Raw genomic sequence first — 25,709 nt, 5'->3', positions numbered from 1 at the left:
GTACCTCACCACAGATAACGCAGTTGGAAGCATCGGGTGACTTGTGATGTTTCTTAAAATCCCTAGTGGTCTAGCGTTCCACATTTATATATAAATATATATATATATAAAGGGTGCTAAATATTTGGCCACTTGCCATTGTAATCTCCTCGCTATTGTCACAGATACTGGCAAAGTTCATTTGTTTGGGTGGCATTCGACATCTTCTCTAGGGCCCTCGATGATCAAAAGTTCTTTCATAGTGCTCATTTCGGGAGTCACTGTCTTGAGGAGTGTGAGGTCAGAGGGAAAAGCAGGCGGACCCAGGTCTGATAAGGATGAGAGTTGGAGACACACCAAGCACCATAAAACACTCACGCATGTTCGTTATGTTTACATGAATGTTAGGAGACCACACATTGGATGTGATTGGATCTAGCATTGCGGCGGGAGGACCTCAACGCCAGTTTAGGGCCAATTGAAATGTTTTCTTCTATATCCAACAACAAGGACAAAACGCGATGTTCTTCCTGATGTTAGCCAGTTGTTCTTCCGGCCTGCGGGCCGACAGAACTGCTCCTGCCTTTGCAAACGTAGCGCTGATAGTATGAATCTACAAATGAATCTACCAGAATGAGAGAAGTTGTTTGGCTGAATTCTTCCAGATATCCCCAAACGGGCTTCCAATTTTGATCACGTTTGTTTCTTTCACCCTCATGAAAACTTTGCTGACCAATGTAAATTCCAGTCAAGTATCAAATATTTCCTATTGTTGAATCGTAAGTGTTGAAACTGCAGACTCCACTTGGCATTTGCAGATGAATGAATGCTGTAGTTCAAGGCCGCCGGGCCATTGTTAAAGGTTTCAGTGCTTCATTGTGGAATTATCTGGTATTTCCTTTTGTTTTTGAGCATTTCAGCCCTACGGGTGTCATTTTCCAGAAGTCATGATTACTCAGTGTGCTAGGGGAATAGATTGGGCAGCAGGACGTGTATGTAGAATAACAAGCAAGCACACACGCACACTGAAAGGTATGTGGAAAACATTCGAGAGGTAACTGTTCAACCTGCAATTAAAACACAATAGGTATTGTGCAGCACGTTTCTGAACACTTTATCTGCATACCTCTCTGTTTCCCTAGTCGACCCTGGCCTTGCGGAAACTGTCACAATGGCTAATAAATTGTCCAGGCCAATCAATGAGGGAACAGGTGGGTGGGAGGGTAGTTAAAGTCAGTGTTTACTCGGGGATGGGAAGCATTTCAGTCATGAAATTCAGGCTTCAGACGCACTTACATGGAAAAACAACATGCGCCATGTGAGCAATCAGAATGCCGAACCATGATGTCAACAGTAACCAGAGCATCACATTGTGCATCTCACACAGTTACTGTAACAGAGGAGACAAGCTAATCTACTCTGTTTGCGTTGTTCTCACCCTTCTAGGACAATGATAAGACACGTCAATCCACATTTGTGGATGTGATGTCACACTTTATTCCTTATCACCAAGAAACTGCTGCAGTGACATGACATCATGGGGAGGAAGAGCCTTCTCCACCCTCAGCGCTGCCCCTTATTTGGAAAATTACATCATGTGGGCCCTTCCCGTCTCAACATCGTAGCTTGCATATGTGCACATATGCACATATGCATGTCCTATTTTTACTGTAAATCTCTCAGGATAAAAAGAAGAGCAGGGTTGGTGAAGCCCACAAAATGAACCAAAGAAATCAAAGGATTGTTATTTACATCCTGAGCCTGGGGAGTGAGTGTTTCTTCTTTAACAATGCACAGCGTGTATTGGTCTTGTGATGCAAAAGGGGGTGGGGGATGAATTACACAGACATGCACAAACACATTTTCAAAACTGTTAACGTTAATTAGCACAGCGGTTCGGTAATTGGTCTGTTGAGCATGCTGTTTCTTCATTAACAACGTGAATGCTTATTTATGCTTGTGTACGGTGACGTTTTTGTCACGCAAATAACTTTTTCCGGAGCACAGAGTACAAATGTGGACTGCAACGGAAATGCTGCCCAATCTGAGGTTTGGCCTGTAATGGCATACGCACATTCTGGTCCTATGTATTTAGCATTCCTGTTGTCAGCGACACGCTGGCCGCTGGGCTGGAGGAAGATGATTCACAAACACTCATAGCTATGGGGTGATTACAAAGACCCGTCTATAAATATGCACGTTGAATTAGGCAGAGCTTGATAAAACGTTTTTCCTAAGTTGCATGAAGAATATAACGGGAGGAAAGTGACTCAAACAACAAAGGATATCAACATGATGATATTAATTGTGAACCCGAGCGGCCCTTTTACCTCGGGACATCTGCACACATGCAGAAAACACCAGATTAGGACACAGTAAACATACATCAACATATTTATCCTGCAAATATATTGGGGAGAGGCCTGGCTCAGGATTATATTTTACCAAAACAAAACTCGACACCAAGCAATGAATTCACAAAACAACATATAATGCTGAAGTGCTAACCCCCTCACGGTGCATGCTGTCTGACATTGCTAATGCTGATATACAGTATATGTATGCCCAATCACCCTATACTTCATTCGATATCACTATTATCACAAATCATGTCTTTGCTGTTTTGTGATCAAATATTGCGTTTCAAGGTATATAAACGTAAAATGGCTATTGCAACGTCTCCAATGTTTCAGTCCATCCCACGTCATGGAGCACTTGCACACGGCCTTCGTCCAGCATCGAACAGCGTGACAGCAGCCCCGTATACACCTTTGTTTATGCTGTGTTGAATAGTCTTCACACATACTGAGAAACAAACTGAATATATCAGTGTAAGCGTTATTATGATAGCAAGATTACTTAACCGGACCGTGTTGATTGAGGGATACACTCTACTCTACTTTAGACATGTCACCTAGGAGCAGGGGCTTGAGCCAGAGGCCTAGGGTGTGTTAAGGCAACACAAAACCAATGGGAATGATGACCCACAACCAAGGAGTCCAGCTTGGTTGGAGACGTTCACTAAATAATTAAATGCACAGATAACAGATGCTTGCCCCTGAACACTATATTTAGTGACTGCTGTCTCTCTGCCCCCTGCTGCCGCTGGACGGCACAGTGCGGCCCCCGGATCAGATCGGTGGAGACATCAGCGCTGATCTATTCAAATCCTCAGCTGCTCTGTCTCCAGACGCTCCGTTGCTCGAGTGTGGAAGTTCGTGGTAGTGGGGGTGGGCTTGCAGGAGCTTCCCCGGTCTCCTGTCAGGCACAGACAGGCAAGCGGACAGGAGGTGACAGCGGACCTGAGAGGGGTCAGAATGGTAGAGCCCACACCTCAGGACGGACCCAGACGGCTCCGGCTCCAAAAACATCAGAAGTGGGGTGGTCCACTGCCACCAGATGTCATGTGCCCATGTCTACAGCTTTGTTTTACTTAATGCCTTTAGTCTCCTTTGGTCTCCTGCTGGTCACAAGATAGTATTCTGGAAATATTAAGGCATCAGTCTGTTGAAGCAGGACTTTGCAAGTGCTATCAACTGAGAGAATGTAGCAACATCTCTGACAGTATCTGCTCACTGGCCTGTGTGAAATGAGTCAGAGCTTCATTGAGTGATCATAACCATTTGTAGACAATTATATATATTGGTGACAAATATGTGTCAGATAGAAATGGAACAACTTGGAATAACTGCTGAATAATGGAATAATGTGTGGTTCAGCAGGTTGGGCTGAAATGTGGCCAGACATGAAAGATTATAATAAAAGAGATGCTTTGAAATTAGAATAGGCCTACGTTTACTTGCCATGGTATGCATTAAAACATCTCATCTCCATTGAGAAGAACGTCTGGACAAAGCAAATGTACAACTGTTTGTTTTTCCCCAAGCCGAGCCAAATGTCGACGAAGCCGGTTCATCCTCTCCTGCAAGATCTTTAATGTCCACTGAATTCTCTCAGGGAAACGTGGTTGAGGAAGAGGAAATGTGCTTATGTAACTGGCGCGCCTGCGTCCGATCGAGACGACAACGGGACAATCCCAGTCTGATTACTGTAATTGAAAATGTCCTTGATTGCATTCATTGTCCACACTTTTTACAATTTACATTAATCTACATCCATTTCCAGAGAAGAGTGATTTATATACATTAAAGACAGCAGCAATCAGATAAAAACAGTCACCATCGATTACACATTCTGAAAACTTTGGAGCGATTAATTGGAACTAATGAAGAAGCACGATGATGGAAACAAAATCTGAATGCACTAAACTATAAATACCCCAAAAAGACCTGAACAAGTTTTCCATAGACAGGTACTTAGACAACCATTAGTAAACTAAGAAGATTCGGATACAGCACTCCATCAAACATGCACACTGCATGTACGAGTTACAAAACAATTTACTGCAGTTCATTTTATTGCAGTGAAAAACACAAATTAATATTGTGAACTCTGTGGTCTGAAAGAGGTGGAGTTTACCAGAAGCACAGCTGATATGCACACAGCTGATAGACACATGGTCCACTCGGGACATTTAAACTTCATTGGCAGCCACGTGTCGGAGCGCAGAAGGAGTCGGCCTTATCGCCCTGCAGCCGCTGGGCCGAGCGATTAGCAGGTTATCTCCCATCCTGCACTGGAGGCTCGGCCCTGAGCTGAGACAGGAAGGAAGGCCGGGGCAGTGACTCAGTGGCTCCGGGCCACACAGCAGAGAAAACGCCAGCGATCGGTTCCCCCGCGGCCCACCGAGCTGTTCTGCACCATGGAAAAACACACAGGGTCCCGCAGACATGAGCAGCATATCAAACACATCCCAAAGAATGAGGAGGGGAAGGTGGGGGTTCCAGAGAGGGGGACAGGGAACCCTCCTAAGCCCTCCGCGCTAGACCACTAGTTGGTTGGCCCGTGTCTCTTTCTGTGCATCCTCTGTCCCCGGGATGCCAGCGCGCAGCACTACCAAAGCAGTCCTTGTCAGTATCGCTTGATCGGTCTCGGCTGAGCCCGCCGGGCTGCACTGTTTGCATCATGCTTTCCAGATTCAAAACCGAAAGGGGGGTTTTCAGACATCAGAGGGAATGGGAAGCAACTGGATGATTGCTTTCGAACTTCTCTTGCAAAACAAACACCATGAGGCGGGCTTTAGGTTTCGCTGGCAGAATCGTTCAGTTCAAATAAGACAATGCAGGTTGACTCGGTTCATGCGGATGCCTTCAAGGCCTCAAATCTGATACTCCTGCAATGCCAAAGGCCTGCAGAGCAGAGCCAGAAAAGAGTCCAGCCATGCCAGGGTTTTTTTTTTCTTCAATTTCTACCTTCTTAGGTTTAGTTTAAGCTTTCACTAGTTTACATGGTGCCAAAAGGATTGGCCAAACTTCACTTTCTGGTTATTAGGCTCAATGTGTCTGTAGAAGTATGTGATGCCATGCAATTCCTATAGAGAAAGAGCCTCTTGGTGTATGTCCCCTCTGGCTTTTGAGTGAAATTATACTCTGCTTGTCAGGAATGCCCCCTCAGCACTCCCACTGTTCACTTCACTCACTGAACACTCACTAAGCCTCACACCTTTCTGGTCCAACTCCTACCAATAAGTCTTGGACCGCAATTACAAAATCCTCTTCACTCTCTGCTTTTCGGCAATATGTTGTTGAGGACGATTTGGGGTCTTGGCAAAGTCAAAATACACATTGAAATAGTCTATCAATTAGCTGGAGATGTTTGGCTCCTGTCTAATGAAACACAGATGGCCCAGTAACACTCATCTGCATGCAGGATTGGACCTGTCCCAGCCATTCAGAAAAAAAGAAAAGCTTATCCTCCTCATTCCCAATGAGGATTCACTGAGGTGTGAATATTCAGCAATATTTACACACAATGTGCATTGTCACCCGTCTCTGAGGTTTTCAAACCGTTTTCATCCCAGAATCATCAAAGGAAGTTATATCCAAACTGTATGGGCGGATAAAGGGTTTTAATGGCTTCTTTGGTTAAGACTGTAAATGAAGTCCAGGCCACTGGGAGCTGTGTGTGAGTGCAGAAACCACCAAAGATGTCAACACGGGGCCAGCTACATTGTGTTCATCTTTTCTTAACAGAACCAAATGATACCCTCTTTGGATTTGTTCTGTAACCACCAGGAATGCCTCAGACAAGCATGTCCCATAGCACATGACCGCTTCAGTTTGCCTCACCGCTGTCCCCCCCACTGGCTTATTGTGATGACACGTAAATGCGACTTCTAAACAGCCACTTTGTTGATGGAAGACAACGCATTAACTTTTTTATGTTTATGTTTTCCCTTTTTTTCAAGCCTCAAATACTTTTTCAGTAAAAACGGTTCGCTGCAAAACCCAGTCAGAACTTCCCAGTCAGAACTTCCCAGTCAAGGGGACATTTGTGTCAGTCAAACACCCTTGCTTTGATACTGATGCTGGAGGGAAAAATAACATGTGCATTCCTCAGGCAGAGTTTAAACTACCGCTTCTGTCTGTTGTGTAAACTTTGTCTAAATGTGTGCAGTGCAGAACCCAGCGGAGGAAATTGAGATTGATGAACAGCCTCGAATAATAAAAAAAAAATGTTACCAGTGTAGATTTAGTGTTTGCGTGTTGTGGAGTCAAAGTCACAGAATCACTCAGCACATCTCCATGATTGCTGCAGACGACAGAAGGCTGAATGTGTTCTTTTTAATTACTTAAATGTAGGGGCGTCCCTTCATTATACCAGGAAGATTTAAACATCTGTGAATCACTTTCAAATCATAATGTCCCATTAACATTTCCAGGTTGATTGTGCTCTAATTGAGGGGGGGGGGGGGGGGGGGGTTAAAATGTCAGAATGCCTCTATTCTAAATTTTGAGACTTGATATGATATCAACCCCCACATGACAAGATCAAAGGGAGTTTAGGATTCAGCACAACACTGCACTGTAACTCTCATTTCCGATTGGAGTATTACTCCTGGAGTCCATGTTCAAAGTAAACTTAATAATTCAATTATGTGAACGCTAAATACGTGTGATGGAAAAGCCCAGTTCATGGGTTTTTCTTTATTTTATTTCCACACGCCTGAACAGCAGTTCCCGTTTACCTGATAAGAACTATTTTCCTTTACTCTCAATTCCTAAAGGAAATCTTATTGTCAACAGTAATTCATACTGCTTAATTTGCAAGGAAAAGGATTCAACTCGCCCCATGATAAAAAGGTTTCCCTTTTTTATGCATTGTTTTAAAAAAGAATTTCATTATATTGGACAGAAGGCAGACATCTGGACGGCTGGTATCTCCAATAGGCAACTCACACAAAAACAATGGAGACGGAAAAACGGCAATACAGGTATAAAAGGGAAAAAAATGGACCTTGGATTTTGGGTTGAACTGTCCCTTTAACTTTCATGTAATCTATTCTCTAACAGCACAATCAACACTTTTGGGTGGGCCCGTTATCTTATATGTTTAACATTTAATAAACAGATCAACTCCGCTGTCAGCAGCAGATTAGATCACAGTGAAATCCTTCCTGTCTGTTAAGGGTTTGTAGAGAACAGTTAATGCTTTTAGTTTCTTCTTATCTTGCCTATTACAAATTCTGAATGCTTTATCTCTCTTGTTGAGTGCCAGTAGTTTGCCACTCATAATTAGTTTTTTTCTTGCAATTATTGTTTACTTTTTGCTGTGTTTTAATACAGTTTTTAATGCGCTACACTTTTATTAATTCAATAACTGATCATCATGATTTTTTTATTTGTTCGCCATCATCAATAATTCAGTCTGTAAAGTAGGCCAGTCAACATCAGTTGTGGTTAATGGTCTATAAATTAATTGACTTAACTAATTCTTCAATGTCTTTGACCATAAAACACTAAAGAGACCTGGCGGTCTCAACCACGGACACATCAACATTTTAGATGGAGAGAAAACAAAATATATCCCAAATCTAAAAAATAAAAATATTTGGGACCTTTAACTAAACATTTGAGCAGAGAAAGCGGAAGCTATACCTTCCATATTTAAATGTGTGTGCGCAACAAACATTTGTGACCTTTGCTTCTCTTAAAAAACGACAATTATCTGCTAAATGTTATTTAGTCCACCGCCATATTGCTCCCGAAGAAATGTGAAAGATGCATATCAAGTAAATAAAATAAAGATATAGAGATCAACGAAGTGACAGCCACCCACCCTTTTCTTTCCACGGTCAGCTTTCTTAAATAACAGAGGTTTTCCAACTGCACTCTACTCTCTGGTCTCCCCAGCATCTGCAGCAAAGCACAGGTGCGGCTCCATCATTCGCTGCGCGGCTGAGGGGGGAGGAGTTTTATACAAACCGGCCCGCCCCCCGCCCCCCCCCCCCCCCCCCCCTTGCTCTTTAATGCTGTGTGTAGGCTACTCGGGAAAAAAAAAGGAAAAAAAGAAATCCAAAGGAGCTCACAGTCCGTCAGTCACCGCACACTGGTAGACAAATATGATCCCGAGAGGAGCGACTCCTGCGCTTCAACACTCCGGACAACAACTCTGCCGCGAATAATTCACAGAAGCTGAAATCACAGATCATCGCAGCGCCTGCTCTCCCGGTTGAATTGCTCTCTTCTCCATTCTCGTACTCTCTCCCTCTTCTGCGCTGGATCTTTCGTGCCAGAAAATGTGTGTGGAGGGCGATGGATGCGAGATCGAAGGCTGCAGCAGTTCGGACGAGGTGCGCACGCTGTCGGGCAGCATGAGTCCCGCTCTCAAGTCCAGCCCGGACCTCCACCCGTGCAAACCCGGCCACAAATTCCGCGCCGCGCTGCTCAGATGCCGCTCACCGACCGCCGCCGCCGGGATACTCAGCTTTGGCAACGTCCTCAATTACATGGACAGATACACTGTGGCCGGTGAGTGACCTACCCGCCTTCTCCCTTTCGTTGTGTTTGCGTTAATCACGCGGGTTCCCGGGCAAACGCCGCACCGCGGAGTGGCCGTACGTGCGCTAATTGAGTGTGAGCCGGCAGAGCGGCGAGCGCACCTCGGCGCAGGCGGGCGGAACAATGGGGCTTTGGCCGGCAGGAGCGCAGCGGACTACCTGCTACACCCGCGAGGCTCTTAGGTGTCTCGGTTGTCGGGTGTAGACTTCGTGCGCTGCGGTCAAATCAAACCAAAAGACAAAGTTACCCATCGAGGAAAAATACTCGACGGTAATGTTTTCTTTACCGGGAGCTGCAGGTCGATCAATTGACGCGCGCGCGTGTTTGCGCACGCACGGGGGCTTATCTTGTCAGATGAGTTTCAGCACCGCAAATCGAGAGAGAGAGAGAGAGAGGGAGCGAGAGAAGAGGGAGGGGGGGGGGAGCGTTCATTAGTTGCTTTAGGTCCATCATCATTATGTGCGTGTGTTTGGTGCGGCAGCTCGCGCTGTGACGCTGGGATGAGGCCATGTGGTCGTCCCACTCAAGGCTCCGCATTTCTTCACTGGAGCCGAGATCCGCAACATGGTTCGCTAAAAAACTGGACGCTGTGTACGGATGGAAATGACGCGTGTGTCTTGAGAGGGGGATACAATGTGAAAAGTGCATCACGTGATGGAGCTCATCTCCAAGGATTGTTACTGAACTGATTATAAACGTTTTAAAGTCAGGGTGGACCTCATGTTTTTTTTTTTCTTCTGTTAAATAGTGCAAGGAAATACCAGACATAATTATATTATTAGAATATTCCCGTTTTTTACTCACACCAAAAAGGGATTTCATCTTAATTGTGTAACCTAAGCATTAAAACATTCGGCCAGGTTAATCTTTTTCTAAATCTAATTTTTTATCTTCATGTTATCTTCATGTTTTTACAAACGGCACTTATCAGGGCTTGCACATCGGACTGTGGCACTGAATGGGTTAACGATATTGCTGCAACATGGAGAATGGAGGCAACCATGTACACACCTCTGTACAAAGAGATTCCCTTCTGGTTAAAGTAGACGTTTACATTTATTTTCTTAGACTTGGTCAACAACAGAAGTCTACTGGAAATTCAGGTATTTTTTCTTTTACCTTTTCGCCCATTCACTCTAGCGAAGCATATCTCCCATCAAGATTTCTAAAATGGATAAATCAGGGGGAAAGTAATGGTGGAATTTCACTGTGTAGCCCCTGGTCGAAAGAAGGAGCGGCTAATCCAAATGGAACAATGTGTACGCTCTAAGTAGCCACATGCCTGCGGCTCATCACCCTGAGGGCTCAGGTCCGGTCTGTATTTAGTCACACTACACACCCATGGGCACCTGAGCCATCATTACGGCGGGAACATTCTGCTCGATCTACAGCAAAGTATGTGTTGATGGTGGGGGGGGGGTTGATCCCAGCAATCATCAAGCTCCACTCGGCCTCAGCCAATGGATCCTCATCCTCACTCAGTGATGCGTTGAACACCTTCTACGTTATTACGATTTCTACTGTCTCCGTGCCCCTCGTTGTGCTTTGATCTCATTAAGGGGCTTGCAAAAAACTACTCTATTCTCCTGCGTCCTCTCCGATGTGATCCCTCCGCAGTTTGTTTCCTGCCATTTACACCTCACCAGTTAACCCAAAGTAGTTAAGCGGGACAGTAGGATGGGAGACTGACGGGAGATGAGGAGAAAAGTGGGAGCAGGGTGGAGGAAAGGAGCTCGGGATTTTGGCGTCGGGATGGGAGGGCGGGGTTACAGCAGCCCGACTAACCCCCCTCCCCATTCCTTCTTGTCCTTGCCACCTGAACGCCGCCGGGCCGTTATGCATTATTCATGACCCGGGTTATGTCGCGGACTCCTCGTAGAAACAGGACCAGCGACCATGCACATCCAACACAACAGATACATACAGCACGGCGTGATCTGCCATTGGCATCCCTTCTCTCTGAGAAAGCTCTACTCTCCTGCTCTGGGAGCTGCATTGGAGACCTGCTGATCGTAAAAATGGGACATTAATCTTAAACCTTGTCTCTTCCTGATGGGATTTCTGAGCAATTGCAAGTGGAATTGAGTGTCAGTTTTTAGCTTTCCATTCCCACCACCTTGCGCTCCATCTCGTTAGCTTCGTGTCTCCCAGTGTCCCGTCTAATCCCTTTGCTCTTCCGCTTCCCCAGCTACCTTGTCCTCTTTCTGCAGCAGCAGGTACCTAAAACTCATAGATCTTAATGTCAATTAAGCCAGCATGGGCGCACACACACACACACACAGACTCTCCCCACCATTTCAAGAATGGCTGAATGAGAGAGGGGAGTAGTTAGGGGAGGGGCAGGCTGCTGCAGTGGCAGGCGGTCAGAGGGAAGTGGACGCAGAATGCGGGCTCAGCCCGAGCGATGCTGTTTTTCCCCCCCACGTCAAAAGGTCTTTGTACCGACAGCCGTTACTGTAGTGTGTGTGGATCACTAAAGCATTGTCACACAGACAGAGGGCGACCATTCCAGACACCGGTACTATTCTGCTCCACAACAATGATGAGAAGATTGCACCAACCAATGCACAGACTTGGATCTTTCTGTTGATCCCCGGTGTCAGAGGCTGAAGCCATACACACAAATACGTTAATGAAAATTAAAAAAAAAACAGCACATACAGCCTGAATTTTATGATTATGAACCAAAAAGACATGTCTAAAAGTATCCATACTTGTCCTCTGCTTATATGCAAGTGTCAGTATGTATAGTATGTATTGTCCTCCTCCTCTGACTACTACTACACGCTGAAACCTACATAGACGCAGAGGAAGAGTGAAGATATTTTTGGATTGGCCATTTTATGGATTTTAATTTTAAAACGTTTTTATAAATGATGCTTTGAAATGATAAAGAACATGACGACTTATTTTCATTATGTATACATCTGTTGTAAATGGCTACAAAAATAATTACATGGAAAGAGTTTATTATGATCTCAAAATCAATCTTAAATAAAAATGAATAGCACTGTGGAAACTCAAAGAGAACGGGGGCTCAGGTGTATCAACTAAAATCATAAGACTGACCTGTCGGACTAACATCTCCTAAAATGTGGCTCCGCCCACTCAGCACGCCATCGTGGCGCTTGCCTCAGAGTTGCCATTGCGTCAGTGCCATAAGGAGGATCTCGGCCCTGCTGTCAAACTTTGACAATATTCATCTGTTATGGAATTGGCAAAAGGAAAGAGATCTGTTTCACACACGCAAGGTCTAAATGGTGGTGTAAGAAAAAGCCAAGTCAGCTAAATGCAGTGATCTGGACTTCAGCCCCAGCTGTTTAGCCTGAGCTGGGAGGGCTCGGTCAGAAGCCTGAGCTTGTTTTTACGGCCATCTGTGAAGCAGGCACACATGACGAGAGTCTGGGATGTTTCAGTGTGTCCTGGTACGTACCGCTCAGTGTCTTCCAGAATAGCAATGTGCAGACAAATTGCAAGATTGGAGTGAGAGTCCAGAGCGCAGCGGGATGAGTAACGACGACAACATGAAAACCGCGGACACATTTATTCACATTCCATTTGCTTTTTAGAGTGCACCTTTGAGATTCAGAAGGCCACCTTGTTTGATTTAATTTGAGGTGGTTTTGGAAGCGTAAATCCCTGTGCTGGTCTCTGCATAGACCCGCAGCAGACAGTCCAAGCTACTCGACAGCTTATCATAAAGAGGGGATTAAGTGTTTCTTCAGAGAATATGAGGATATAAGAGGCAGACACTCAGCACTTAACGTTATCTGCTTCTTGGTAAGTAAGTACACCCTGATCAGTGTCAACTCCAGCCAACCCCCCCTGCACGCGCCCAGAGTCACCCCCCCCCCCCCCTCAGCCTGCATTGGGGCAGTTTTCGGGGGTATACCAACTACAGCCTAATCTGTGGTGAACAGAAATGTTGGGGAGCCGCGGATTAGCTGAGTTGTCTTAGTCAAGCTGTCGTTCTGGGAATACTAGAAGAAAAAAAATTAAACAAGGTCTCATCCAATTGGGCAATGGCAGGACCCTCGAACTTTTGGCATCTTCAATTAAGACACAGATGACCCGCGTGGCAATAATCCTCTTAAAGCCAGCTCCGGCGCTCTGTAAGTAATTAAGTAGAAATCTATCCAGTCTGACTGGCTATGCAGATTTATTCCTGATTGCTTTGTCCACTTACGTGCTTCCTCAATATTACCGTTCACAGGAGCCCTTTTTGTGCCTCATCATTTCCGCATCAGCAATGGGAAATGCTAAGCAGATTTTTTTTGTCACTTACATGTTTTGGCCGTCTAATGTCACAACATTTAACTCACTTTCTGCGTTGGGAGGGCACGAGGGGAAAGAAAAGGGCACCACTTTCAGTTCCACAGAGAATCGAGGAGAAGAGAAGTGAAGACAGAATCTGTGTCTGCCGGGGACATTTAGGAATAAAGCAAATTCTATGAAAAGTAGAAGAACAACGTGTGCTGTTTGAAGTCCCTGCAGAGTCTTCTCAATGGCATGTTGTGTTGGAGTGGGAATACATAAGGATGATCATACAGGAAATCCTGTGAGAGGCTGTGTGGTCTGTGATCAAATCGCTTTATGAGGTTGCTGCATATTTCTTCCCATGTTTTATTCATTTGTTGTGGGGCTGTTTTGAATCAGACGCATGAAGCGCCGCAAGATATTTTTAATGCGTTGTGTTTCGACATCTTTCAAAATCTTTTATTTCCCCATTGACTGCAAAATATTGACCCTATTCGACAGATGTTAAATTGAAAAATTACTCGACTTTTCCAGACGGGTTTCCCACAGATATCCCACTAATCTCTTTATGTCTACATCCTGGCGCGCCATTCATGCTGATGGGAGAAAACAGTCTGTGTGTTCTTTAGGCTCCGATTTGGTCCACGTCTGTAATAGTAACCGTCGAAAGTTTCTTCTTCTGCCAGACATTGTCGGCCCTTTCATGTGGCTACTCCAGATTTTACCCACATGCAGACCTACTTCCCTCCTCGCAGCACCATTCGGCCCTGTGACCTCCCCCCCCCCGTCTACGAACGCACCGCTTTGCCGCTCTGACGATGGCCACTGGACGGTGACTCCTCCCCTCCGCACAGCTGTTATTTTGGCTTCGTGCCGACCCTGCATCCGACACGACTCAAAAGACACATTGTTTGATTCGCCGGGAGAGACGAGAGGGCACTAAGACGTCACACTAGCGCTCTAGAAACAGCAACAAGTTAGTTATTGTGGTCGGGCGGATTAACCTGGCCCCCTCCCCTGCAGAGACCGCCGCTCGCCGAGGCCGCTGACCCCTCGTTAGGTCTCGTCCCTCGAATGCAGAGCGGCCAATCATAGCGTAGCAATGGCCAGCTCCGATCATTTTACTTAAAAACCCTCGTGCCCGTCGTCTGCAATTTGAATCAAGGATAGTTCTTCTGGTCTCAGTCATAATTCAGCCAATGGCCAGGCGTGTCCATTCCTTGTGCAAGAAACCTCTGTCCCACAGCCATTGAGAACAAAGCCCCAACTCATGTGATCAACAAAACTCAACATCAGGCAAGACTGAGTGGCTCTGTCAACCACCAGTGTCCTTTTCTTGTAATTTTACTTCTTAACTGGTTCTTATCTTTTAACTTCCATTAGCTTGATGAGCCAAGTGGTAGCCTGATAATCACTGACCTCTCCTTTGTCATTAGAGGTATTTCTTTGGTGTTGTGTCCTGAACCTACAAGCTTCCTCAAGGGGTCAAATCGCTGAGATAAACACAGTATCTGCCAACTTGGAGCAGGAAGAGTCCCAAACAGAAGCAGCAGGATTCTTGCAGCCTCCACCAGACCTATACAAAACACGCTGTCGCAATTAGACCTCATCTTGGAAAAGACGTCCCACCCTTCCTGTGTGGTTATCTAAGAAGATATTTCATCTTAAGAAAGAGCTCAAATTAGTTTCTTCAGGCAGACGGCAAAGATCGCAGGAAGGAAGGAAGGAGGAGAGATTGGGATGCGTTGAGCAATTTGCTCTCTTTGACACGCCGTCAAATAACAGATCATCTCAGCTTAGGAAATGTGATGGAAAAAATTAGCTCTCCTCACTCCCCGCATTCCATCTCTCACGATAATCTTGATTTTTAACAGGGTAGTCAGGGTGCCCCAATGTTGTTGAAATTCAGGAAAAAGTTGGTCTTTGGCCTGTTTCCATGTCTTTTTTGGAGCGTATGGAAGAACACTGAGAATTTTTCACTGCTAAGGCTACGTTGTAAATTTCCATTTCCCCCCAGCTGGCCCAAATACATTATATATATATATATATACTGTATATGTAAACAAAAGACACTAAGCGACACAAGTGAAACCTTTGTGTTTTAGAGGTCATTTTCAAATGTTCCCCTGAGTCCGCTGATACATGCGAGAAAATGGAAATAGAAGACAGACAGTGAATATTGATCAACAAAACAACAAGTTGGACTTTGATACAACTGATGAAACCGCTGTGTCCTGAGACCCACTCAAATTGGATTCTTCAATCAGACATGAACAAGTTGTTCTTGAGAGGGTTGGAATCTCTCACTCCACCTGCTCAGAGCATGAGATACAAACCAGCTAGCGGTGATATTAGCTCTCAGCCCCTGGAATCTTCCACAGCTGCTAGAATAATATTTAGAGTGCTTATTTACAGCAGCTCTATATTTGAAAAGCCTGCTGAGGGAAAATGTAATCTTCCCCCTCCATTTACATGTGAGGAAGTAAATAGAGGAGCCTGGCACAGGGATTGTGTAATCTTTTATAGCAACTGATCAGACCCTGGACAAGGTTGTGTGTATGTGTGTGTTTCATCAGCTCCTTTTTTTATCTATTTTGTGGATATCAGTTTATGTTGTCAAAGCTAGATCCGATTGCAGTAGGGTTTTCATTACTGCGCTTGTCGTGCGTGTTACAGTGTTTGTGGGAAGAGCCAGGATTAAGTGAGGGCACCGACCATTGTCAGAGACTAAGATGCCCTGGGTCAGAGGTGGACACACACACGCGCACTCACACAAAGGCAAGCACTGCCCTTAGTGTTTTTTTTTTTCTATAAGAGCTTCACACTTAGGATTGCATTCCTTTGAGAATGTTTCATTGGTCGTGTGTTTCCAAGACATCAGTGCTTTCACGTGGGCAACATAAATTGCATTAAAACTAAATGTTGGACTCGCATTATCCCACCCGGTCTCTCACTTAAAATTGGACTAATTTTGCGCTCCACAACTTTATATGCAGGAAAGCAGACTTTTGTAGCTGGGTTTATTTTCTGCCAGTAAAAAAAAAAAGCTAAATTATTTTATTCAGGATCACCAAAGAAAGGGGCAGATTCCAAGACAATAACAGGCTGAGTTTAGGTGTCTGTTTCAGCACAGCATGTGTACACCAGAATGGTTGGTTACGCCTCACTGCCAACGGAGGGTTATTACAGCGTACTTTCAATTCTTTAGCACCATAAATGTTTACTGGTCCATGTTTAACTGCATAAATCTGCAGGCGGCTTGTCAACACAATACGCACAACTACTTTGATTGCATGTATTTATAAACTCTGAATATAACGCATTCTACTTTAAGCTGAATGCGTCGCTTCATGTGGTCGTTGCGGCGTGAAATTAGGGACTTGAGATGTTCCGCGATGTTTAGGAGACAAGACCGCAGCCAGTGTCTCGTGTCGACATTCACATTCACACCGGTTCTTCATGCGCTTCATGTGCTTTTTCTTCATTATAGTTAAATGACAAGATAAGATATGACTGATGGGTGCATAAGGACCGGGGCTCTGTACTGTGCTGTAGGTATGTGGGGTATTTTTAAAATGAAACACATGTGGTATGTGCAGGAAGTCATAAAGGTAGAAAGGAAGGTGAGTTTTTCTCGCGCCAAGAAGAACTCAATCTCTGGATTGGTGGTTGGAGACTTTTTTCGTAATGTAAAATGAGTTCAGGAATTTCCAGTTTGAAGCACAAGATGAGAACTGACCACTGAGGTCATCTTATGCATGTTTGGGCAAAATTACATATTTGGGTTGAGATGCATGTCTAATTACAGAGAGAGTGACAGACGAACCCTGCGGCCTAAACTAAACGCCCCCCCTCCCCCCCCCCCCCCATCACGGAAATTGAGTTGGAAATGAGTTGTCATCCTTGAAAATGGATGTTGGAGTGACACTTGTAGGATTGCTTTTGAGTATGTGTGCGGCATCAACTTGACAGTTTCTCAGAATGAAGTATTTTCAATGTTCATTATGCAGAGAGGACTGTTGCACTGAAACTGTTTGAATTGAGCTGAAAACACTTTGCCAGTTTTATTTCTGTTTTCATCATAGCTAGAGGTCACTGCACACACTCTCATTTTTAAAGAAACAGCTCCGTGGTCTAGGCAGTCAGTTCAACAGTGTGTGGACGTCCCGCGTTATGCTTTACAGCTCACACAGAGAGTGGGTCAAGAGGAAGTCTGATGAAGTAGATTTAGGTGTCAAGCCAAGACCACAGATGTATATTTCTCTTTAAGTAGATCTTTAAGGTATCATGTTTTTAGATGTATATTTTACAACATCCTCCTTTATCTTTGTATAATTAGGAGTATTAATAATAAGCAGCATAAAGAGAGATATTGTAAGAAAGCCTGTTTACACTGTAAGTACAGTTTGTGATAATTATACGGCAAGACGCTTTAATTTCCCCCATTGTGGATTCCCCACATCCTCATTAAATGGAAAAAAGAGAGTGAAGAGGAATAAAATCCCCTCAAAAAACAGTACATAACGACTTTAATCCTCTACACTGTTATGTAAAAATAATGCTGGGATTACTGACAGGATTTTTATAAATCACTTTTGCACTGGAACTCTGGAGCGGTTTTAACTACCTCAACCTAACCCTACATATATACCAAAACTATGGTCCTAACGGTAACTGCTCAATAACTAAGATGGATTTCCATGAATTTTTCCACAGGGGAAGAATCCTATGAAGTTTTGGGATCCCCTGACTTTTGATGTGTTCCATTATGTCAAACGTTTTGAAATACAGTAGCAGGTAGATTTGTAGATAAAACAGATTTCATGCTCCCCAGGGGAGGAATTTGAATGTGATTCTGTAATTTAATTTTATATTTAGATCAAATCTCTCTAAATACTACACACCGTTCATTTTATTGGTTCAGCAGCCTCTCAATAAATAAAAACAGACACTGTTTGAGCCTCTCCCTGGTTAACGTGGCTCCTTTTTTAAAAATTCCACAAAGAACACACTCCTCCGTGTCCGCATTCAAGGTTGAGTTCAACTGCTGTTCAGTATTCCTGAGCAACGCCAGTGTGAATGAGTGCAGCTCACGGAGATCCCCTGACAGTCTAGCGATTTGAAATACCGTTGCTTCGCTTCACTGCACGTCTTTACGACCCTTCTAAAGCGCTATCTCATACGAGCATGTGGGATGGCCCTGGATGTATTATTGATGGGCTATAGGTTTAGTCTGCTCCCTTGATATTTCGCCATGCATCCTCTCCACTACCATCAAATATTTAGCACGTACTGGCTGGGACTAATGCGCCGCGGCCCTCGACCAGAATTCAAGCGTTTGATTAGTGAAAGAAAATGATGTTGAAAAAAAAAAACTGCATTAATCAAAGTGGTAAGGCTGGCGCACCTTCAGGCCTCTAATTTCATTTTGCCCCAGTTTGGCAAATGTAGACGATTAGTGTAAAAGCTATCTGAAATGTCATAGAGGTTTTATTACTGAGATAACAGCATAATCATCCCACTTCTGATTCAAATGTATTCGTTCCTGGTGTATTGGACATTTTTAAGCACTTGGACTTTTTACTTGTGGGTTTGACGATATGATGTTAAATCAATAGGATTTGCATTAGAGTGGATGTGTTGCTAAATGTGCATATGATTAAACATGATCCAGCAAGTGCATTCTGAGTCACTAGTTCTGAGTGACATAATGATACTACTGAACTGAAACAATGTATAACAACACATATCAGGTGTCATTTCTCACCATAACCTATTGTGCATCCTTGAGATTTAACAAACATGTTGACAAAAGTTTCTTCCTCAAAAAGCGTGTGCAAAATGTGCTTTGCCCTGCGTGTGCACAAACGGCGCAGAGGAGCATGCTGGTAAAAACACATCCATATAAGCTCCATATAAGTGTTATCACTACAAGTGGTGAAACAACACGTCACACTGTTCCTTCAGTCAGCAAAGCTCACCACTCATGTAGATAATAGTTGATTCTGGCTTCAAAACAGTACACGAGCTCGTCAAGGGACTGCGTGAGGTCTCACACATGCTTCCAACGGGGGAAGCAGGACTCACACACTCACTCACTCCATCTCTTGCCGAGTTTTGTTCTTCTGTAAGAAAAACCTCGTGTGCAAGCAGCTCTCCCCGCTGTTTCCCAAGACGTTTGCAGCGCGTTTCCTTTCTGTGTGGCAGGGAGAGGAAGTGGAATGGAAAAAGCACACCCCGCCCACTGCGGCCGCATGGCAAGGGAGGAGAGCAGTCGGTCAGGAGCCCGCCGGCCACAGTCGTGCATATTTGCGGTCGGCTTTCCCCTCCGAGAGGCCGCGCGGCGCGGCCTGCCGCTGCACTCCGCCACTCTCTCTCTCTCTCTGTTTCTGCCACTGTCTCTCACGCGCTCAAATCCCCAAATTGGTCTCATGAACGACCAAAAAAAGATGCACTTTCTCCTCCCTCATTATGCCCCACTCCCCTTGAGCTCCATCTTCCTCTCCCAGACTATTTATACTGATGGGGTTCACACATGAAACGGAATCACCCCGTTGCAGGAATGAAGGCGAAGGATCTGGCCACATCAGCGGTGCGGTTCGCTGCTGTCCGTCACACACCAGCCAGAATGAATGACTTCCATGCATTGGCTCTCTCTCGCTCTAACACAAACACACACAGTGAAACCAAGGCAAAGGGGAACACGCTTACACACAAATATATACTATAGATATATTGTATATATAAACAGTGGAAATATATGCTTTGCAAAACAATTCCAGCCCAGACGGACCAGGCTTTGGCCACCACCTATTTCTCCTCATGACTCCTTTCCTTTCTGGTTGTCTCTCCAGCACACGTCACTGTTAAATTGGACGGCTATTCTCTCCTTCCTCTTAGCCTAGTTTCTATGAGCAGAAATAGAACCAAGGGGGGCCGGAGATCCACAAGTCTCTGTTGGGGATTTGATATGAAATCTGTCCTCTCTAAACTGGGTTTGTTCTATGTGAGCATATCCGTGTATGGCTGTATGGTGTGTGTGTGCGTGTGTGTGTGCTGCATGTTTTTGTTTTGGTGTGTGTTCACTTATGGTGTATTTCTGAGTGTATGTAGGCCCCAGAGGACCGATGCTTCCATAGTGCGTCACAACACAAAGAGCTGGCCTTGCTAAAACAGCATGCTGTATCCTCCTTTTAATTTAATGTTTCCTCTGAAACCGATACCAGGACTTGACATGCGTTGCGTTTGAGCCACGCACCCCGGAACGGCTCAGAGTAACAGCTAGCGCAGCGAAGAGGTAGAGAAAAGAAAAATAACAAGATGTTGGTTTCAGCGTTCTGGACCTGCGTCTGATACGCATTGATACTTCTGCTGGTAGTCATGTGATGGAAACAGCAGAGATTTAAAGAAAGCGCTATTCATTATAATTATAAATGCAGCATCTGTGGCGTGTTCAAGTCAATGTTTTTGAGTCATTTCTTCTCAATCTACACTGTAAAAGTGGCCATAAAGGCGGGCATTATGAGAATAAGCAACACATAGTGAGCTGTTTTGCTCAACTCACTCCTGAAGTGTCACACAGTAGATAATGCTGCTCTGGATTGTGCTGTTGCACATCGCAGAACAAGTCAGTCATGTGTGAAGGGAATCAACCCGCGGCAAATGGACCAAATGATTATTCAAAGTCAGAAAGATGAAAAAAAATGACCAAACAAAAGGTAAACTAAGAGCTTGGGCATTGTACTGGGTATGTGTCAGAGGAAGTGGCCCGTGTTCTATGATTGCTGCTACCTTGAGTGATCCAAATTCCCTGTGTGTTTTGCACTCGGTTTCATGCTCAGATCCCCACCGGGCCCCCCACCACAACACTTGAGAAACTAATTTACAGTATGCGAGATGCAATCTCCTTGCAATCACAGTAGCAACCTGATATGTTAGCAACATTAAACTCTCTTTCCATTGTAGCTATGGTGTTATATTGGGCGTACCTAAAGGGCGTTTGTGCAGATACTGAGACGAAACCGCAATTATGGTTTTAGAATTTAAAATAAGGGCAGTTTTTGGCAAGCTGAGCTCCTTTGTGGGCTCTTGACCTTTATCTGGTACAGCATCGCCATGGCAACTAAATTGGGCGCTGCCAGCTTCCATGGGCGAGGGGCTGTGGTACTGGTTTATCAGCTATATCACTGTGTCCTTCGTTCTTAATAACACCAAAACATCCAAAAAATGATCCATCAACAAAAGAGAGAACGGTCGAGGAATTGGAAACGTAGGGGAAAAGGTAAATCAAAGGACTGAGTTTTATTGCCAACATTGAGTTGGGAGATGAGTGGGAGATGAGTTTTGATATACTGCTACACAAACACAGAGCTGCTGGCTCTCTGTAATCCCTGACAGATTACCACACTTCATTACACAGCTCATTGCACTTGAATCTCGTCAAATAAGCCCTGCTACTTTGATCACTATTACCATGCACTGCTTTACTGCTTCTTCATAACAACTTCTCATACAATATTTTCATGTGCTTGTCCATCTTATCTCGTTGGAGGACAACATCACACAGTGATTCTAGTTGATCTAACAACCACAGCTCCGCTTCTCTATTGTTAGAGTAAATAGCCTTCTTTTTTCAACTCTACCTTCATCAATTGTCTGGTGATTGTGTGGTAAACGTAGGAGGGTGTGGCTCAGACAAATGAAGACTCTGTCCAGGAGGGATGCTGTACCATCTGCCGTAGGAATCCCCCTCCCAGCAGGCTGTAAATGTGTGTGTGTGTGTGTGTGTAAGTGGGTTAGCCTTCTTTCAGGCTAATTGGAGTACAGCTGCAGTTGTACAGTAGGCTGTTAAGGCACTGCTTAACAGGGGAAGGGGCGCAGAGGCGCTGTCGCAGAAAAAAATAGTCTGCCAAGGCCACGTCGTGATGATCAGATTACCTAAATCTCTGAATGGCTCGAATATGATCAGACTGACTTGGACCAGAGATGCCTGGAAAAGCACATTGAGTCTTACCTGCCTTAAGGCGTTTGCTGCATAATTAACACTCTGTGCTTTTCCACTGCTGTGAGACCCGCTGACAAGAAGCACAGTTACAACATACAAATGCAGAGGTGATGGAGAAAATGGAACTGCACTGTTTTTTTTTCTCTCCTTATTCTATGACAGTATATGACTGAAACTTTGGTTTCAATGAAATTGAAAGAGAGCACCTTTTGAGTGTCATCTTCACCAAAGGGAAACGAGGCGTAGAGAGTCGAGTGCAGCCCTCGCACAAGAATGCTGTGAGAATGCGGGCAGGTGGTTTGACTCACATGACAGGAATCTGACGTATGTCTCCGTCCAACCTGCGCCTTCCGTTAAAACCGCCTTTGTTAATAATTAGACAATAAAAACAGAAGAAAAAACAAATTCCATTGTGTTGAGCGCATTGTTGGCATGCTGTTCTGGGAACTCTCTCACTGTCTGTCGAGCTTGAAGTGCCAAAGATCCCACGGACGGGGTGCGCTCAGGTAGTGAGCGGCGAGTGTTACGGCGACTCAGGTGCGCGAGTGCGGAGGCGAGGTCACGGCGGGTCGGGCCGCTCTGCGTCGCCCCGCCTGGGGAGGAGCAGACAGATCAGAGGCAGCCAGCTTTTTTCAAACGTTAGTCATGCTGCTGTTCCATTTTTATGAGCGGTGTTGCAATCCCCAGGGACTCGCCTGCCAGTTTCACGGAGCGCCAGGCCGCGCCGGCGAGATGCACGCGCATCTAGACTGCAGCCTATTCCTTTTCTTCTCGGGCCGAAAAATAAGCCTTTCGAAGCCGGTGGTCTCGAAGGGGGAGCAGAATTCATTTGATGAGACGTGTTGCTTTACTGGGTCTTAAAATGGTGGTAGACATAAAGGGGCTTTCTTCAACTCTTATTTAATCAACGTCTGATGTTCTTCTTCATCTCGATGGTCTGATGTTTACGATGTGTTAAAAAAAAAAGGGGGAAAAAAAAGTTTATGAGATTTTGTGTGCGTGCTTTGCATTTAGGCAACGTTGAACACACGCAAGTCATAATGCTGATGGATGAACAGTTATTCAGCTCCTCAAAACACCTACTGTGCGCTCTCTGTCAGCAACCAGATGAACGCATGAATGCCACGAATGCACTAAAGGCATGCACAGTAAGAGAATTCTCATCATTCCAACTTCTGTGGGATTTCACCAACAGGTTGAACACGACTTCAAAGGCCTCGTGGTTTCTCACAGTGGAGTCGTGTCTTGTTGCTGCGTGACTAACGAGAGCCACCACGTATCCACCTCACATCCTCGGTTACAGTGTCATTTGGAAATGCAAAAATCAACCGGCGCCGCTGGTCTGGGGTCTGAGGTTAAAACCCAGAAATAACACCTGGCAGGGAAATCTTTGGGAGCATTTACTAAACGTTGGCAGTTAAGAGCACACTTTTTAGGGATAATAAGTGAATGATTCCATGTTTATCCATTATATCCAACCAATTTCAAAGCCACAAACGATAAAGTAAGCCTCAAATCAAATAGAGCTCAGTGTTTCAGTTGTGATCATTATTATGTCTTGACACCACATTTATGTTTTTCCTCTCGCCCTTTAACAGGTGTTCTGCTTGACATCCAGCGGCATTACAAAGTATCCGACAGTGGAATCGGCTTGTTGCAAACAGGTAAGACTCCTTTAATCCCGTAATTGCACGTTGGAAAGATCATAGCTCAACACCGCAACACAATATTTGTGTGATGGGGTAATCATTGAGCAACTCTGTTGTTGTTTGGCTGGTTTGTTAAATGTGTTGGAGCGATTACAGCGGGTTTTGGGCCAAAAAACAGTCAACAGCAAAAAAGCATTTTTTACACATTCACAGTAATAAAGGTTTTACTTTGGCAGAGATATCAAAAGCATGATTTACAATGTGTAATGCTGCACATTATGGAGATAATTTACATTACACAATCAGCCCGCTTAAGATTTACCCAATCCTTCTATTTGGTATCTATTAGGCTCACATCAATAGAAACGAGTTGTAAACTCGGCAGTGGATCGGTGGCAACAACTTTATGTGCATTCTTATTTTCTCGGCACTAGCACTTCTGCCGATCTCCTCTCCAAGTCCTGCTCAGTGTTTATATGGGGGGGGGGGGGGGGGGGATATCAATCAGCTGCACTCGTTATCCACCTACCGACACCGTGCCCTGGACCACTCCCCCGCTCTCACTCCCCTGCAGCTGAGCCGACCACACCTAGTTATTTAAATCCATTGGAGAAAGGCAGATACAAATTGGCTCAACATCCCTAATTTATAATCCACAAGGATGATTACAGAAACACTTTTTTTGAATGGATTTCAAAAAGTTACAAGATAAAAACACTGCCATATTGCTTTTGCAAGAATTTGATCGGAACCGTACACTACTTTTTTTTTTTACTTTCTAAAAATGAACATCAAGTTACTTAAGGGAGGGAGTGTCGTTTCCTAACAGCAGTGCAGCAGGTCAACAGAAAGGAAAACAGTCAGCAGCCAGGCCCGCACACATGTACCTGTAAGTCCAAGGAGTCCGGCTCAGGGCAGGGTTTCCTGTTCCACTCTGGACCCCAATGAATCCACCTTTTAGGGAGATACCTCGCAAAGCTCTCACATTGGAGGACAAGACCCGGTCTCGTCTCCGTGTGCCCTCAAACTCACTCAAACACCAACAAACCTGCACACAAAGTGCCATTGAGGGGCGAGCAGGCGGGTTTGAGATTGAGAGGGAAAGAATACAGCCCACTGTTCCCCCAACCCCCCTCCTCCCTCCATCGCTTGATGCTCTTAGAATAACTTTAGGTGAGCTGAATGGTTTGGTGAGGACAGAAATATCCACAGGGAAAAAATTAATCACTGTTCTGTTGGCTTTTCAGTGAATAGGCCATTTGATCATTTCCACATCCCATTTCCATCCCACACTGCAGCACAAAAAATGTATGTTTTACTACAATTTCTCTTTATTTGTCATCTCCATATCTTTCATGTTTTTGTCGATTCTGTTTGCATAAGTGGTCCAAGTCTGGTGTTTCAAAGCAGCTTTTTCATTGTATGCCTGAACAGACTCCTAATGGTCCGGACATGTCAGATCAAAAGCTTTCATTACTCTTTTTTTCAATCAGCGAGACGCCTGCATTTGTAAAAATAGAGATTTGTATGTATTTTAACAAGAAACAGGAAACTGTGAAGGGTGTTTGACTCATAGTTCTGTTTGGCTCACTCACATTTGAGTTATGCACACCACCGCACTGGCACCGCCCCCCCCCCCCCCCCCCCCCCCCACACACACACACACACGTACACTCACACACAGACCCACAGTTTGTTAGTGGAGGGGCACGTGGAGCTGGTCTGCCCTCTGTACCGTCTGCGTTTGCATGACTCCGAGAGGCTCCCAGCTGGCCTTTCCTAAAAGCAGGGCTTCTGTGTGTTTGGTTTTCCTTGGCCTTTGCCGGCCCGTCATGGTTCTGACTCCGCTTGGCCCCTGATCCCCCGCGACCTCTTTCTCACACTGGCTTGAGGAATGCTGGTGCGTCTGGGCCTTGGGCT

General features: G+C 44.9%; 1 protein-coding gene across 2 annotated transcripts in view; it reads left to right on the top strand.

Moving 5' to 3' along the window:
• The first annotated feature begins 8,346 nt into the window (after window positions 1-8,346).
• spns2 (SPNS lysolipid transporter 2, sphingosine-1-phosphate) overlaps window positions 8,347-25,709 on the top strand; it is a 52,351-nt gene continuing 34,988 nt past the window's right edge. For both annotated transcript variants that reach the window (XM_037467157.2, XM_037467158.2), the window contains exons 1-2: window positions 8,347-8,849; window positions 23,739-23,804. In XM_037467157.2, the coding sequence (XP_037323054.1) occupies window positions 8,618-8,849; window positions 23,739-23,804 (298 nt within the window). In that variant the 5' untranslated portion in view covers window positions 8,347-8,617. The remainder of the gene's footprint in view (window positions 8,850-23,738; window positions 23,805-25,709) is intronic.

This window comes from Pungitius pungitius, chromosome 16 (genome assembly GCF_949316345.1).
Source record: "Pungitius pungitius chromosome 16, fPunPun2.1, whole genome shotgun sequence".
In the NCBI taxonomy this organism is placed as follows: domain Eukaryota; kingdom Metazoa; phylum Chordata; class Actinopteri; order Perciformes; family Gasterosteidae; genus Pungitius; species Pungitius pungitius.
This window is presented reverse-complemented; position numbering and strand designations above follow the sequence as displayed.